The sequence below is a fragment of the Pristiophorus japonicus genome, chromosome 15 (assembly GCF_044704955.1).
Source record: "Pristiophorus japonicus isolate sPriJap1 chromosome 15, sPriJap1.hap1, whole genome shotgun sequence".
NCBI classification, from domain to species: domain Eukaryota; kingdom Metazoa; phylum Chordata; class Chondrichthyes; family Pristiophoridae; genus Pristiophorus; species Pristiophorus japonicus.
The window spans coordinates 16,475,143-16,489,950 of NC_091991.1; the positions used below are offsets into that span (position 1 = coordinate 16,475,143).

The window sequence follows — 14,808 nt, forward strand, 5'->3', positions numbered from 1 at the left end:
AACTTTTAAAATATGTCAATTTTTAAATATATATTCATTTGTTGAATAAATTGATTTTTTTTCTTTGGTGATTTATTTTAACTGTTTGCACTATTAATATATATATTTTTTTCAATATGTTTCTTTTTTTTAAAATTCCTCCTATCCCCGTAACACACACCACATGCATGGTGAGTGAGCGGGGAGAGGCTAAGCAACAATTTCCAGTTTCTGCCAAAGGTGCTTAATAAGCAGCTGCTGCGAGCCACACAACAGTAATTTCGGTTTACTCACCCTTCAATTTTCCCTCCATCATGAAATCTAGCACTGACATTTTAAAAAAGCTATTGAAAAGAACTCTTGTGTTCAGTGCATGAAAATACCATCCCACTCTACTCAATTTTAAATATGCGGAATGCTATTTTTGTCTAGTTCTTTGAAACAAATGCCTGTAATTTATAGGCTCATTTTATAAAGTTGATGCCCCTTTGAGTATGTGTTGTGCTGCGATCTTTGCGTCTGCACACAACTGGGCCCACTTCAGCATCCAGGGCCAGCCTTAATCACACATTCATCGCACTCTTCTGACAATTTGCTCAGCGGGAGAACAACAGATCCAGGTTTGCTGCAGTCAGTGAAGGGATACGGCCACTTAATAGCTAAGTGGTCGCATTTGAAGGGGAAAATCTTTCAAGCTGCCCAAAATCACTGCGGGATAGAAATGAAAGGCAGCAAGATAATGGTGGAGGTCAAAGCATTGTAAGCTGGGATAAGTCAATGGAAAAAAAAGCAGCTGGTAGAAAAAAATATGGAGCAAGCCTATTTGATGGATAGTGAATTGGAAGTGCTGCTGCATAAATTGGGGGTTCAAAGGAGTAGTCCAAGGCACCCTCTTCATCTCCTTAAAGGAGGTGGTGGCCAGGGTCAGCACTGTGTAATGTAATGCAGGAGCTGGGTACAGATGCTAAAGAAGATAGCAGACCTTAATGACGTCGCCAAGGTGCAGTCACCCAACAGTACTATTAGCAGATAGATGGACCAAGTATCTGAGCCCAAGTACATATGTCACAATGTGTTGCCTGTCAACCTGCCATACATTTACTGATGGCTCATGCAAAGCCTTCACACAGCCTTACAGCTCTTTCATTGCTTACCATGTATGCCATAGTCCAACAGGGCACAACCTTAAGCTGGAGCTTTAAGTAAAGATGGGAGGAAAAGCAATGTGTGAGGAGGACTCAACAAACCTGCAAAAGGACATGGACAGGCTAAGTGAGTGGTGGGCAAAAATTTGGCAGACGGGGTATAATATTGGAAAGTGTGAGGTCATGCACTTTGGCAGAAAAAAAAAATCGAAGAGCACGTTATTATTTAAATAGAGAAAAATTGCAAAGTGCTGCAGTACAACGGGACCTGGGGGGTCCTGGTGCATGAAACACAAAAGGTACAGCAAGTGATCACAAGGCCAATGGAATCTTGGCCTTTATTGCAAAACGGATGAAATATAAAAACAGGGGAGTTTTACTACAGTTATACAGGGTATTGCTGAGGCCACACCTGGAATACTGCGTGCAGTTTTGGTTTCCATATTTACAAAAGGATATACTTGCTTTGGAGGCAGTTCAGAGAAGGTTCACTAGGTTGATTCCGGAGATATGGGGGTTGACTTATGAGGAAAGGTTGAGTAGGTTGGGCCTCTACTCATTGGAATTCAGAAGAATGAGAGGTGATCTTATCGAAACGTATAAGATTATGAAGGGGCTTGACAAGGTGGATGCAGAGAGGATGTTTCCACTGATAGGGGAGACTAGAACTAGAGGGCATGATCTTAGTATAAGAAGCCTCCCATTTAAAACTGAGATGAGAAGGAATTTCTTCTCTCAGAGGGTGTAAATCTGTGGAATTTTCTGCCTCAGTGAGCTGTGCAAGCTGGGACATTGAATAAATTTAAGACAGAGATAGACAGTTTCTTAACCGATAAGGGAATAAGGGGTTATGGGGAGCGGGCAGGGAAGTGGACTTGAGTCCATGATCGGATCAGCCATGACTGTATTAAATGGCGGAGCAGGCTCGATGGGTCGTATGGTCTACTCCTGCTCCTATTTCTTATGTTCTTATGTTCTTGAAACACTTAGCACACTGATGTTAAAATGTCTTAACACAGTAAATGATTTTAACACAAACTAGCTGCATGATCAGCTACTCACTCTCATGGTGAGCTGCAGGTTAGACACAGATGTGGAACTGTATTTGCTCTTTAAGTTCAAAAGCCTCAGAATACTCTCGAGTGACAGAACCTTTGTTACCTAATACAAAAGAATAGACCCAAATTGGAGAAGGGATCAGAAATTACAATCCCTTGACTTCTTTAGAGGAGACTGCCTTGAACATCCTGCCTACAGGAGCATTGAGTGAGTAGAGGGAGTTGGATGCCTCCCACCAGCTTAAGGCTAGTGCTATCTTGCTCCTGTTCTGTCTGGACCCATTCTCTCACTTTACTTGCACATAGGCATACACAACCATGAAAACATCACATACAGTAGCTTAAAAAGCAAACTATTTCTGAAGGTATGTCTTTGAATCAACACACAAACATTTCTTATTTTTCTAAATAACAACAGCAACAGGACATCAATGACCAATTTCAAAGCACTGCACTGGTGGAGGTTGTGCTCGAGTTTAAAATGGTGCATTCGATCCACTTTGAAAATGCATCTACAACTACGAGGAACATTTTACCCATGAATGGGCCCGCATAGTCTACGTGCACCCGCGACCACGGTTTGGTAGGCCAGGGGCTCAGTGGAGACTTCCTGGGAGCATTGCTGAGTTGGGCACAAATGGTGCACCTTCGGACGCAGAGCTCCAAGTCCGCGTCAATACCAGGTCACCAGACGTGGGATCTGGCTATGGCCTTCATGAGAACGATCCCCGGGTGCTCGCGGTGGAGCTCCCGGACAAATGCCTCTCTGCCTCGCAGAGGCATGACTACTCGGCTGCCCCACATCAGGCAGTCTGCTTGTAGTGATAGCTCATGCATGCGCCTGTGAAAGGGTTTTAATTCCTCGGGGCAGGCATCGCGAGCCTCTGCCCAGTCATCGGTTATGACACATCTTTTTACTAAGGATAACGTGGGGTCGCTAGCCATCCAGGCTCTGATTTGGCGAGCCGTCATGGGCGAACCTGTGGACTCAAAGGCATTGATTGCCATGACTATCTCACAGTCCTGTTCGTCAGACCCTTCCGTGGTCGCCAGGGGTAGCCTGCTGAGCGCGTCGGCACAGTTGTCTGTGCCTGGTCTGTGCCTTACGGTATAGTCGTAGGACGCCAGCATGAGTGCCCACCGTTGAATTCGCGCCGAGGTGTTGGCGTTTATTGCCTTGCTCTCGGATAGGAGGGACGTGAGGGGCTTGTGGTCGGTTTCTAATGCGAACTTGTCCCCGAAAAGGTATTGGTGCATCTTTTTGACACCGTACACGCACGCGAGCGCCTCCTTCTCTACCATTCCGTACCCGCGCTCTGCCCGCGAAAGTGACTTGGAGGCAAAAGCTATGGCGCCACTGTAAAGTCCTGTCCCCTCAGTACAGACTCATACGAGGCATATAGTGAAGTCAAGGTCACTCTCGACCTGCACCTTTATTTCACAGCTCTGGAATGCTACACTTGCCTGAGACCTGTCCTTATATACCTGTCTCTTGCAAGTGCACCCCTGGTGGTAAGGTATGCTGGTGGTTACAGGTCATATCTTATTACAGTCATGTATAGCATGTTAGGATATAGTTATATATAATAATGTAAGATACATGGCACATATCTTGTAGCTTGGCTGCAGTTATCCTTGCAGCAAATCACACAGCTTAGTAACTGCCTTCTAGCGGAGCAGATATTGCAGAGGGTGTTCTTCTTGGCCATTCCAAGGTACAGTTGTAGGCTCTTCTGCTAATTATCTCTCTGACATGCCACCCTTCATTTTGTATTACCTTAGTCATTAAATATGATGATTGGAGCACTATAAACCATCCTCCATCATTAATTTTAAATTAGGTTGCCAACTGGTTTGAGCTTGACAAATTGCAGTTAAATATCTTTCACTTCTTGAACTGGTGAAACTTTGTTTCCTAAAAACCGTTTTTCAGATCTCCTCTTTGATAGCTTTTGCTGAACTCTTGCAAATGCTTCTTTTATAGTTGGTTTTTCGGTGATTTTGTATTCTATATGTTCTGATCCATTCCGCCCCTCCAACAAAAAAAATACAAAGAAAGTATAACAATCCCACAAAAGAGTCTCTGTCCCTTTAAGAGCTGCTTTTAATAGAAATGAAAATCAGGCCGTATCCAAGCCCCAATGCTATTTTTATGCCTGGGCAGTAAGTTAAAAATCTACCCCAGAGTTTCCCTTCATGTCCATGTGGTGCGTGGAGTGCATTGCACAATCCCATTGTAAAGGATGAGAAATCACACAAAGGGCATTTTATATTCAATTTAAACAGAACTGACCTCATTAATGAAGCTCTTGCCGGGTTTGTGCAAAAGCACTTTATGGCCTCACACTCTGACAGGAAGTTATCAAAATTACAATTGCATCATTTGCACCGGTGAGAATGATTCCGTCAGTCAGGCAATTTACCCCTATAAATGTCAACGTTAAACTTGTAAGAGATACAAGAAATCTCCAAGCAACATGAATTGGGATGTCCATAATCATTTATGGTTAAAACACTACATTTCATTTTGATTTAAGGAAAAACATCGACTAACCTTATTTATTTTAGTCCCCTTCCCACATATTCCCTTGCTGGGGAATTCATAGCCAATTTCCGACCTACTCTTTTACTTGTAACAGTGCTAGCTCATTTGCAAATGAGATACTGAGACAAATGATGCAAGAAAGTAATTTTGCAACTTCAATAAAGTCAGGAATGTCCCACTTCCAGACTCCCCAAAGCCTTTCCACCTTCAAGACATAGGAGTGTGATGGGATACTTTCCACTTGCCTGGATGAATGCAGCTCCAACAACACTCAAGAAGCTCGACATCATCCAGGACAAAGCACCCCACTTGATTGCCACCCCATGCACCACCTTAAACATTCACCGTGGCAGCAGTGTGTACCATCTACAAGATGCTCTACAGTAACTCACCAAGGCTTCTACAGCAGCACCTCACAAACCCACAACTTCTACCATCTAGAAGGACAAGGGCAGCAGGTGCATGGGAACACCATCACCTCCAAGTTCCCCTGTATTGTGTTCCTAACACAGATGAGGCTGCACACAGGGAGGATAAAGTAACAGTGACCTCAGTCTTTAATAAGACACTCCAGAGTGAGGAACAGTCCTTAGGGGCCGGCTTATATACAAGGAATGCTGGAATCCCTTGGGACATAAGGGGATGAGCTCCCTGGTGGCGGAACATGTGAGTGCATGCTTTGCAGATACACAACATCACTCCCCCCCAAAGTGAAAACTATTTACAAGGTGAGGCAGTCGGGAGCCTTTCTTTCCCTGGTGGACCGCCTCGGTACAAATGTCTGTTCTGGTGTGTTGGCTGTGCCCTCGCTGGGCTGGCATGTTGTTGGCCCTGCAGGGCTGCTCGGTGAGCCTGGCCTTGCTGAGCTGTTGGGCGTGATGGGTTCGATTTCCTGGTCCGGCGTGGTGTCGTTGATCGTTTGGGTGTGTGTTGTGGGCTCGAAAAAGGTGGTGTCTGCTGTGGGTTGTCCAGGGTAGTCTGTGAACCGCAGCCTCGTTTGATCCAGGTGCTTTCTGCAAATTTTTCCATTGTCTAGTTTGACAACAAACACCTATTCCCTGCTTTAGCTATCACCGTGCCTGCGATCCACTTGGGACCATGTTCATAGTTTAACAAATACACAGGGTCATTCAGATCAATTTCCTGTGACACAGTGGCGCGACCATCATTCACATTTTGTTGCTGCCGCCTGCTCTCTACCTGATCATGTCGGTTGGGGTGAACCAGCGAGAGTCTGGTTTTAAGTGTCCTTTTCATGAGTAGCTCAGCCGGGGGCACCCCTGTGACCGAGTGGGGTCCCGTGCGGTGAGCAGTACTCGGGACAGGCGGGTTTGGAGTGAGCCTTCTGTGACTCGTTTAAGGCTCTGTTTGATTGTTTGTACTGCCCGCTCTTCCTGCCCATTGGAGGCTGGTTTAAACAGGGCCGAGGTGACATGTTTGATCCCATTGCGGATCATGAATTCTTTAAATTCGGCACTGGTGAAACATGACCCGTTGTCACTGACCAGTATGTCAGGCAGGCCGTGGGTGGCAAACATGGCCCTCAGGCTTTCAATGGTGGCGGTGGTGGTGCTTCCCGACATTATTTCACATTCAATCCATTTTGAAAAAGCATCCACCACCACCAGGAACATTTTACCGAGAAACGGGCCTGCATAGTCGACATGGATCCTCGACCATGGTCTGGAGGGCCAGGACCACAAACTTAGTGGTGCCTCTCTGGGCGCGTTGCTCAACTGAGCACATACGCTGCATTGCCATACACAGGACTCGAAGTCAGAGTCGATACCGGGCCAACACACGTGGAATCTGGCTATCGCTTTCATCATTACTATACCCGGGTGTGTGCTGTGGAGATCCGAGATGAACGTCTCCCTGCCCTTTTTTGGTAGCACTACACGGTTACCCCACAACAGGCAGTCTTGCCTGAATGAACAGCTCACCCTTTTGCCGCTGGAACGGCTTGATTGGCTCTTGCATTTCAACGGGGATGCTGGCCCAGCTCCAATGCAATATACAGTTTTTTTACTCGGGACACCAGAGGATCTTGGCTGGTCAAAGTCCTAATCTGCAGGGCTGTGACAGGTGACTTATCATTTTCAAATGCTTCCATGACCATTAAGAAGTCTGCGGGCCGCGCCACCATCAACAAGTCTGCGGGCTGCGCCATTTCCACCCCCGTGGTGGGCAATGGTAGCCGACTGAGAGCATCCGCACAGTTCTCGCTGCCTGGCCTGTGGCGGATGGTATAGTTATATGCTGATAGCACGAGTGCCCACCTTTGTATGTGCGCTGAGGCATTAGTATTTATCCCCTTGTTTTCAGCGAACAGGGATGTGAGGGGCTTGTGATCGGTTTCCAGCTCAAATTTGAGGCCAAACAGCTACTGATGCATTTTCTTTACCCCAAACACACACGCTAATGCCCCTTTCTCAATCATGCTGTAGGCCCTCTCGGCCTTAGACAAGCTCCTGGAAGCATAGGCGACAGGTTATAACTTCCCCGTAACGTTAGCTTGTTGTAATACACACCCGACTCCGTACGACGACACGTCACATGCTAGCACAAGTCTTTTACACGGGTTATACAATACAAGCAGCTTGTTGGAGCATAAAATGTTTCTGGCTTTCTCAAAAGCAATTACTTGGTTTTTTTCCCCATACCCAGTTCTCATCTTTGCGCAATAACACATGCAGGGGTTCTAAAAGGGTGCTTAACCCCGGTAGGAAGTTACCAAAATAGTTGAGGAGTCCCAGGAACGACCGCAGCTCCGTGCCGTTCTGTGGCCTGGGCGCGTTTCTGATAGCCTCTGTCTTGATGTCTGTAGGCCGCGATCTTTCTCCCCAAAAACTCAATTTCTGTTGCTATGAAGACGCATTTCGACCTCTTCAGCCGCAACCCTATATGATCCAGTCGCTGGAGGGCCTCCTCCAGGTTTTGTAGGTGCTCGGCGGTGTCCTGACCCGTGACCAATATGTCATCCTGAAAGACCACCGTGTGTGGTACCGACTTGAGTGGGCTCTCCATGTTTCTCTGGAAGATCGCTGCAGCCGACCGAATTCCAAACGGGCATCTGTTGTAGATGAACAGTCCCTTGTGCGTGTTGATGCAGGTGAGGCCCTTCGAAGACTCCTCCAGCTCCTGCGTCATGTAGGCTGAAGTCAGGTCGAGCTTGGTGAACGTCTTGCATCCTGCCAGCGTCGCAAATAGGTCGTCTGCCTTAGGTAGCGGGTATTGGTCCTGTAGCGAGAAACGATTAATAGTTACTTTATAATCGCCACAAATCCTGACCGCGCCATCACTTTTGAGTGCTGGAACAATCGGGCTGGCCCACTCGCTGAATTCCACTGGGGAGATGATGCCCTCGCGTTGCAGCCTGTCCAGCTCGATTTCCACTCTCTCCCTCATCATGTAAGGTACCGCTCGCGCCTTGTAGTGAATGGGTCGTGCCTCTGGATCCGCACCTTCGACCCGGAAAAGTTTCCAATGCCTGGCTCAAAAAGGGAATTACATTTGTTAAGAACCTGGGTACATGAGGCCTCATCGGCATGTGATAGCGCTCGGATATCATCCCAGTTCCAGCAGATTTTGCCCAGCCAGCTTCTTCCAAGCAGTGTGGGGCCATTGCCTGGGACAATCCAGAGTGGCAGTTCATGCACGATGCCCTCGTAGGTGACCTTGACCACGGTGCCGCCCAGGATAGTGATCAGCTCTTTGGTGTATGTTCTCAGTTTCGTGTGGATGGGGCTCAGGGCTGGTCTGAATGCCTTGTTGCACCAAAGTCTCTCAAACATCTTTTTACTCATGATGAATTGGCTAGCGCCAGTGTCCAGTTCCATGGCTACGGGTAAGCCATTCAATTTTATGCTTAGCATTATAGGTGGACATTCCATCGAAAATGTGTGCACCCCGTATACTTCAGCATCTGCCTCCTCTCTCTGAGGCTCGAAATTGCTTTGATCCACCATGGACCGATCTTCCTCTGCCATGTGGTGGTTAGCAGGTTTTGCAGAGCTTGTAGCTCGTTTGCAAGCTCGTTGGAGGTGCCCCATTGTTCCACAGGTCTTGCAAACATGCCCTTTGAAGCGGCATGAATAGGCTGAATGGAAGCCTCCACAACGCCAACAAGGTGTGAATTGCCTTGCATTCATCCTTTATTAGGGACTCTGAGTCATCTGGGTCACCTGAGGCCTGCTGGCAGTTGCAGACTCGTGGGTTCTGCCCTGTACATTTCTGCTCGCAAACACAGTTCCAATTAATTTATGAACATTGCTCGCACTTGTGTGCTGAAGATTTGTTTGGTGTTATCACTGGTGGACATAAACGCCTGTGCTAACAATGGCCTTACTGAGGGTCGGTGTCTCTACAGTCAAAAGTTTTCGTAGGATGGTTTCGTGGCCAATGCCCCGTACAAAAAAGGCTCTGAGCATTTGCTCCAAGTAGCCATCAAACTCACATTGTCCTGCAAGTCGCCTTAGCTCGGCGACGTAGCTCGCCACTTCCTGACCTTCAGATCGCTGGCACATGTAGAACCGATACCTCGCCATCAGCACGCTGTCCCTCAGGTTAAGATGCTCCAGAACCAGTGTTTACAGCTCCTCGTACGATTTATCTGTGGGTTTCACCGGAGCCAGAAGATTCTTCATGAGTCTGTAGGTTGGTGCCCCGCAGACTGTGAGGAGGACCACTCTCCTTTTTGCAGCGCTTCCTTCTCCGTCCAGCTCGTTGGCTACAAAGAACTGGTCTAGCCGTTCAACATAGGCTTCCCAGTCCTCACCCTCTGAGAACTTCTCCAGGACGCCCACAGTTTGCTGCATCTTTGCGTTTGATTCATATTCTCGTCGCCAGTTATTGTGTTCCTAACACAGATGAGGCTGCACACAGGGAGGTTAAAGTAACAGTGACCTCAGTCTTTAATAAGACACTCCAGAGTGAGGAACAGGCCTTAGGGGCCGGCTTATATACAGTGCTCCCAAGGGATGCTGGGATCACTTGGGACTTCAGGGGATGAGCTCCCTGGTGGCGGAACATGGGAGTGCATGCTTTACAGTTACACAACACCCTGCAAGTTACACACCATCCTGACTTGGAAATGTATCACTGTTCCTTCATCGTCGCTGTGTCAAAATCCTGGAACTCCCTCCAGAACAGCACTGTGGGAGTTCCTTCACCACACGGACTGCAGCGGTTCAAGAAGGCGGTTCACCACCACCTTCTCAAGGGCAATTAGTGATGGGCAATAAATGCTGGCCTTGCCAGCGACACCCATATCCCAGGAACGAATAGATAAAAAAATAAAAAACTGCCTACTCCATACTCTTACAAGATCAGGAAATCCCGTCCCTTGCTGAATCGGAACTGCTGCCACTTCAGAAAGAGAAGCATCAAGAAAATGGGGCAGAATTTCTCCGTGAGAGATTGGATTTACGATTGATGCTGTACATCACATAGGTGGTAGGATATCAGGTTGGTGGGAGTGGAACTGAACCAGACAGTGGGCTGCAACCGGCCCATTAAAATCCATAAAATCGCCCAACTGCTGCATAGGAGGATGTTTTTGCACATATACACTCAACAACATTCATTTCCAGGAGGGACTCATCCATAACAGAGATTACTTATATGAGTGAGTGGCTCACAGTATTTTCATTCTGTAATTATCATCATAGGTGGTCCCTCGTATCGAGGATAGAAACATAGAAACATAGAAGCTTACAGCGCAGAAGGAGGCCTTTTCGGCCCATCGTGTCCACACCGGCCGACAAAGAACCGCACGGCCTTTGTTCAGCAACCCTAAAGGATGACTTGCTTCAATGAAGGACCTAATATTCCAAGTCCTGAATTACATCTTGAAGGGTGGAAGATGCCTGTGCGTGGATTTTTTTAACATGTGGTGGCCATTGCACACCAGCCACCACACGGGTTTGGCAGAGCTAGGTCTTGGTCCAGTGGCAAGAATTACCCAAGATGACTGGAGACCAGCTCTGCTGCATGGACCGAGTTGCGCACACATATCGCAGTGTGGGCTAGCCAAACTGGAGTAATATTTTACTCCCGTTCTGCTCGCTACTGATGCTTTGCACAAAAATTGGTCCAAGACACAGAATACTTGCGGAAAGGCAGTGAGAGAGTAATACTCAGTGAAAAACAAATTTCAGCATTTAAATGAATGAACACATCTGTAAATAATCAGGGATCAGCATAACAAATTGATTGTGGAAGGAAGAAAAACGCCTTTCACGACCACCAGATGTCTCAAAGCGCTTTACAGCCAATAAACTACTTTTGGAATGTAGTCACTGCTGTAATGTGGGGAATGCGGCAACCAATTTGCGCACAGCAATCTTCCACAGACAGCAATGTGATAATGACCAGATCATCTGTTTTTGCTATATTGATTGAGGGATAAATATTGGCCAGGACGCCGGGGATAACTCCCCTGCTCATTTTTGAAATAGTGCCATGGGATCTTTTGTCCACCTGAAAGGGCAGACGGCGCCTCAGTTTAATGTCTCAGCCAAAGGACGGCATCTCCGACAGTGCAGCACTGGAGTGTCAGCCTAGATTTATGTGTTTAAGTCCCTGGAGTGAGACTTGAACCCACAACTTTCTGATTTAGAGGCGAGGGTGCTACCCTCTGAGCCACTGGCTAAAAGCGATAAAATACAATTTTGAGTTTGTATTTCATTACCTCGGTACAGTAACAGTCTCAAATCGTTCCCTCAATTTCCGAGAAATAGTTTCCTTGGTCTTTTTTTGTACTTTGTAAGCGTGTTCACTCCAATTCTGACAGAACGGCACGTCATATGAGGCATGAAGCCAGTTCAGCTCTGCAACACAAATGGTTCATTTTCTATTCAATACTAGTGGCTTTCCTGTGGCATTACTTTTGAACAGTCAGATGATATGTTATTCAATGCTATGTAATGCGCAACATATTGCCGCAGATGTTTTTCAATACTCAAATAATTGCAACAAAATACCAGAAAAATGATTTTGGCCGGAATTTTCCCTACCTGGGCAGGTCCGGTGTGGGCGGTGCCATGACAGGTCATGACCCCGTTGCTGGCTCCAGTCCACTGCATAGCATGACTTTCCAATGGTGGGGCCTATTAAACCCACCCTACGCGTTACCTAGCCCAATTAAATGGTGCGGGTCTAGTGACATCATCGATGATGCGTTTTCAGCCGAGATATTTAAAGGAGCCATGGCTACATTGCATTTGAAGGCTTGTCTAGCAAGCAACACACTGGAGGGTTCCATTGCTCCAAACAGATGGAGAGATGGCTGCACAGAGACAGAGGGCTGCACCCAGGTTCTCCGATGACTCCCTCCATATGCTCGTGGAGGGAGTCAGAGGACGCAGAGAGGTCCTCTGCCCTTCAAATAGGCGGACAAGACCTCCCCAGCAGACAAAAGGAGCCTACTCCAAATAGCAAAGAAGGTAAATAGCAGGGATGTGGTCAGGAGGACCAGGGTGAGTGCCACAAACCCTTCAATGATCTTGTTAGATCAGGAAGGGCGAGTACAAAGCCACATTCACCTTCATCCTGCTGTATTTCTCACCACATCCCCATCACTCTGCTTTCCTAACCTTACTCCTGCACATCCTTACTCACACCAACTAACCTTGCATGTCCACCCATCCCTCTCTCTCTATCTACATGACCGCATTCCCATCTGACTAGCCACCCCTCACACTCACCCTCATCCTAGCGCAATCATGCCAACTAACAACACGCAAGCAGGCTTCTTGAAATTGCGACCTCGCTGTGCATTTTCTGTACCCAATCTATATATGACATATTTAACTCATCACTTTACTCTCCCACAGGTCCATCAAGAGCTCCCACCACGGCCCAGGCACAAGAGGAAGATGACTCCTCAGAGGAGCCTCCAGCCTCTGAGGGCGCACGTCACCAGACAGAAGTACATCCAGCACCAGCGCAGATCTTCACGCCGCGATGCGAGGGAGAGTTGTGTTGTCACCTGGTGTGTCACAAATCACAACCGAGCAACAGCAGATGGTGGAGTCAGGGACAGCAGTGGAGACTCCTCGGTGGAGAGCGCAGGACTCTCCCCCAGCTCTGCTCAGCTGCATGCAGACACCGAGCCTCGGGGGCCATCCAGAAAGAGGGCGATCCTGGAACAAATGCAGGAGGCCCAAACAAGTTTTGCGATCGTGATGACTGCCAGTGTTCAGAGAATGGAGGAGTCCATCTCCAACATGTGCACCACCATGTCGCAGGCGATGGCGACTGTAGGCTCTTCCATGGATAGGGTGGCCACCTGCTTGGTGCAGCTAATGTGCCACTCAGAGGGGCATATGCTATCTATGGAGAATAGATGGCTATTTATTGAGGATAAATTGGTATCTATGGACAATAAATGGGTATCAATGGAGAATAGATGGTAGAGGCTCATAGACCTTCTCTCTAGGAGGAATGTCAGTGTAGACATGGGACCTCATGGCCTCACCGCTGTGCAGCAAGGTGCTCTCCAGCTCCTTGCTAACAGGGAAGTGTGGTTGCCCCATGAGAGGGATGATGGTGACAGAGTCGTGGAAGTGGGGGCTCCTCTCAAAGCACTCACACTTATCCCCCATTGTCACCCCCTCAGTCAGAGCCCCGATGCCTCCCCGATCAGTGATGGCTGAGTTTGCCGCTGCACATTGGCAAGGGGAGCAGACTTTGGCGGGGTCATCACTGGCTCCAAAACCCAGAGGACGTCTACCAAGAGTGACTAAAGCAGTCACAGCAGGGAAGTGAAGAGGCTGTCTCGACCTCTGCTAAAGCCATAGAGGTAGCACCATGTAGAAGCAGGCATAAGAGGAAGATGCCATGCAAGTAGATTCACAAGGGTAGCCATTCAAGGGTCTTTTATTCAATGTTGATGTGATGTTTCAGTTTATTTAATGTCAACCATAAATTTCTTTCTTGTCAATACTTGGATACATTTATGTGCACGATTGGAAGTTGCTTAGTTAGTTGGAGTGAAGTTTCAGACATAACGTTACCTCCAGCAATGGTGGTGACTGCGAAAGGAATGCTTAATGGTGTGGCTGTGGGATGTTGCCAACTTGGTGCAGCATGTGGCAGCCATATGGGTGGACTGTGTAACGTTAAGTAAATCTGGCCATAATGAGGCCATCCCTGGCCTCCCAGGCAGCAATGTGCTGCTCGCGTGCTGGTGCCATCTGCACCACAGCTTCCCTAGCTCCTGCACCTCCTCATCTTCCAGCTGATGCTTCTCCTCCTCTGAAGAGGCGATGCGCTCAGTGCCTTACCCCTCAGGCAGCGCTAATCCTTGCTGCTGTGCTACATTATGCAGCACGCAGCAGACCACGACGATTCTGGAGACCCCGGCTGGTGCATACTGAAGGGCTCCTCCAGATCTGCCAAGGCATCTGAATCCCATTTTCAACATGCCTGTTGTCTGCTCCATGGTACATCTGGTGGACATGTGGCTTTCATTATCTCACTCCTTGGACTCAGTACTTGGCCTCCTCAAGGTGTCATGAGCCACGTCTTCAGTGGATAACCCTTCTCCAAGCAGCCAAACGGAAAGTATGTCTGGAGGTGCGAAGAGCTAAGGGAGGGTGGACTGATGCAGAACAAAAGAGTCATGGCAGTTGGCAGGGAATTTGGCAGACACATGCATGGTGATCTTCCTATGGTTGCAGATCAGCTGCACATTGACGGAGTGGAAGAACTTGCGGTTGACAAAGACTGCTGAGTGATGATGGGGTGCCCTGATGGCCACATGTGTGCAGTCAATGACATCCTGCACCCATCGGAAGTCAGCCAGAGTGGCAAAACCAAGCACCCGCTCAGTAACACTGGCATCATCAGTGTTGATATAGGACTATGTTGATATAATTGGCTGACTTGTCAAACAGGGTTATCGGTGACATAAGAACATAAGAATTAGGAACAGGAGTAGGCCATCTAGCCCCTTGAGCCTGCTCCCCCACTCAACAAGATCATGGCTGATCTGGCCGTGGACTCAGCTCCACTTACCCGCCCGCTCCCCATAACCCTTAATTCTCTTATTGGTTAAAAAATCTATCTATCTGTGATT

At 47.9% G+C, this 14,808-nt stretch overlaps 1 protein-coding gene across 1 annotated transcript in view; it reads right to left on the reverse strand.

Annotated features, from left to right (window-relative positions):
• Window positions 1-14,808, reverse strand: part of LOC139281359 (uncharacterized) — a 191,755-nt gene that overhangs the window by 131,391 nt on the left and 45,556 nt on the right. The window contains exon 11 of the mRNA XM_070901513.1: window positions 11,419-11,557. Within this exon, the coding sequence (XP_070757614.1) occupies window positions 11,419-11,557 (139 nt within the window). The remainder of the gene's footprint in view (window positions 1-11,418; window positions 11,558-14,808) is intronic.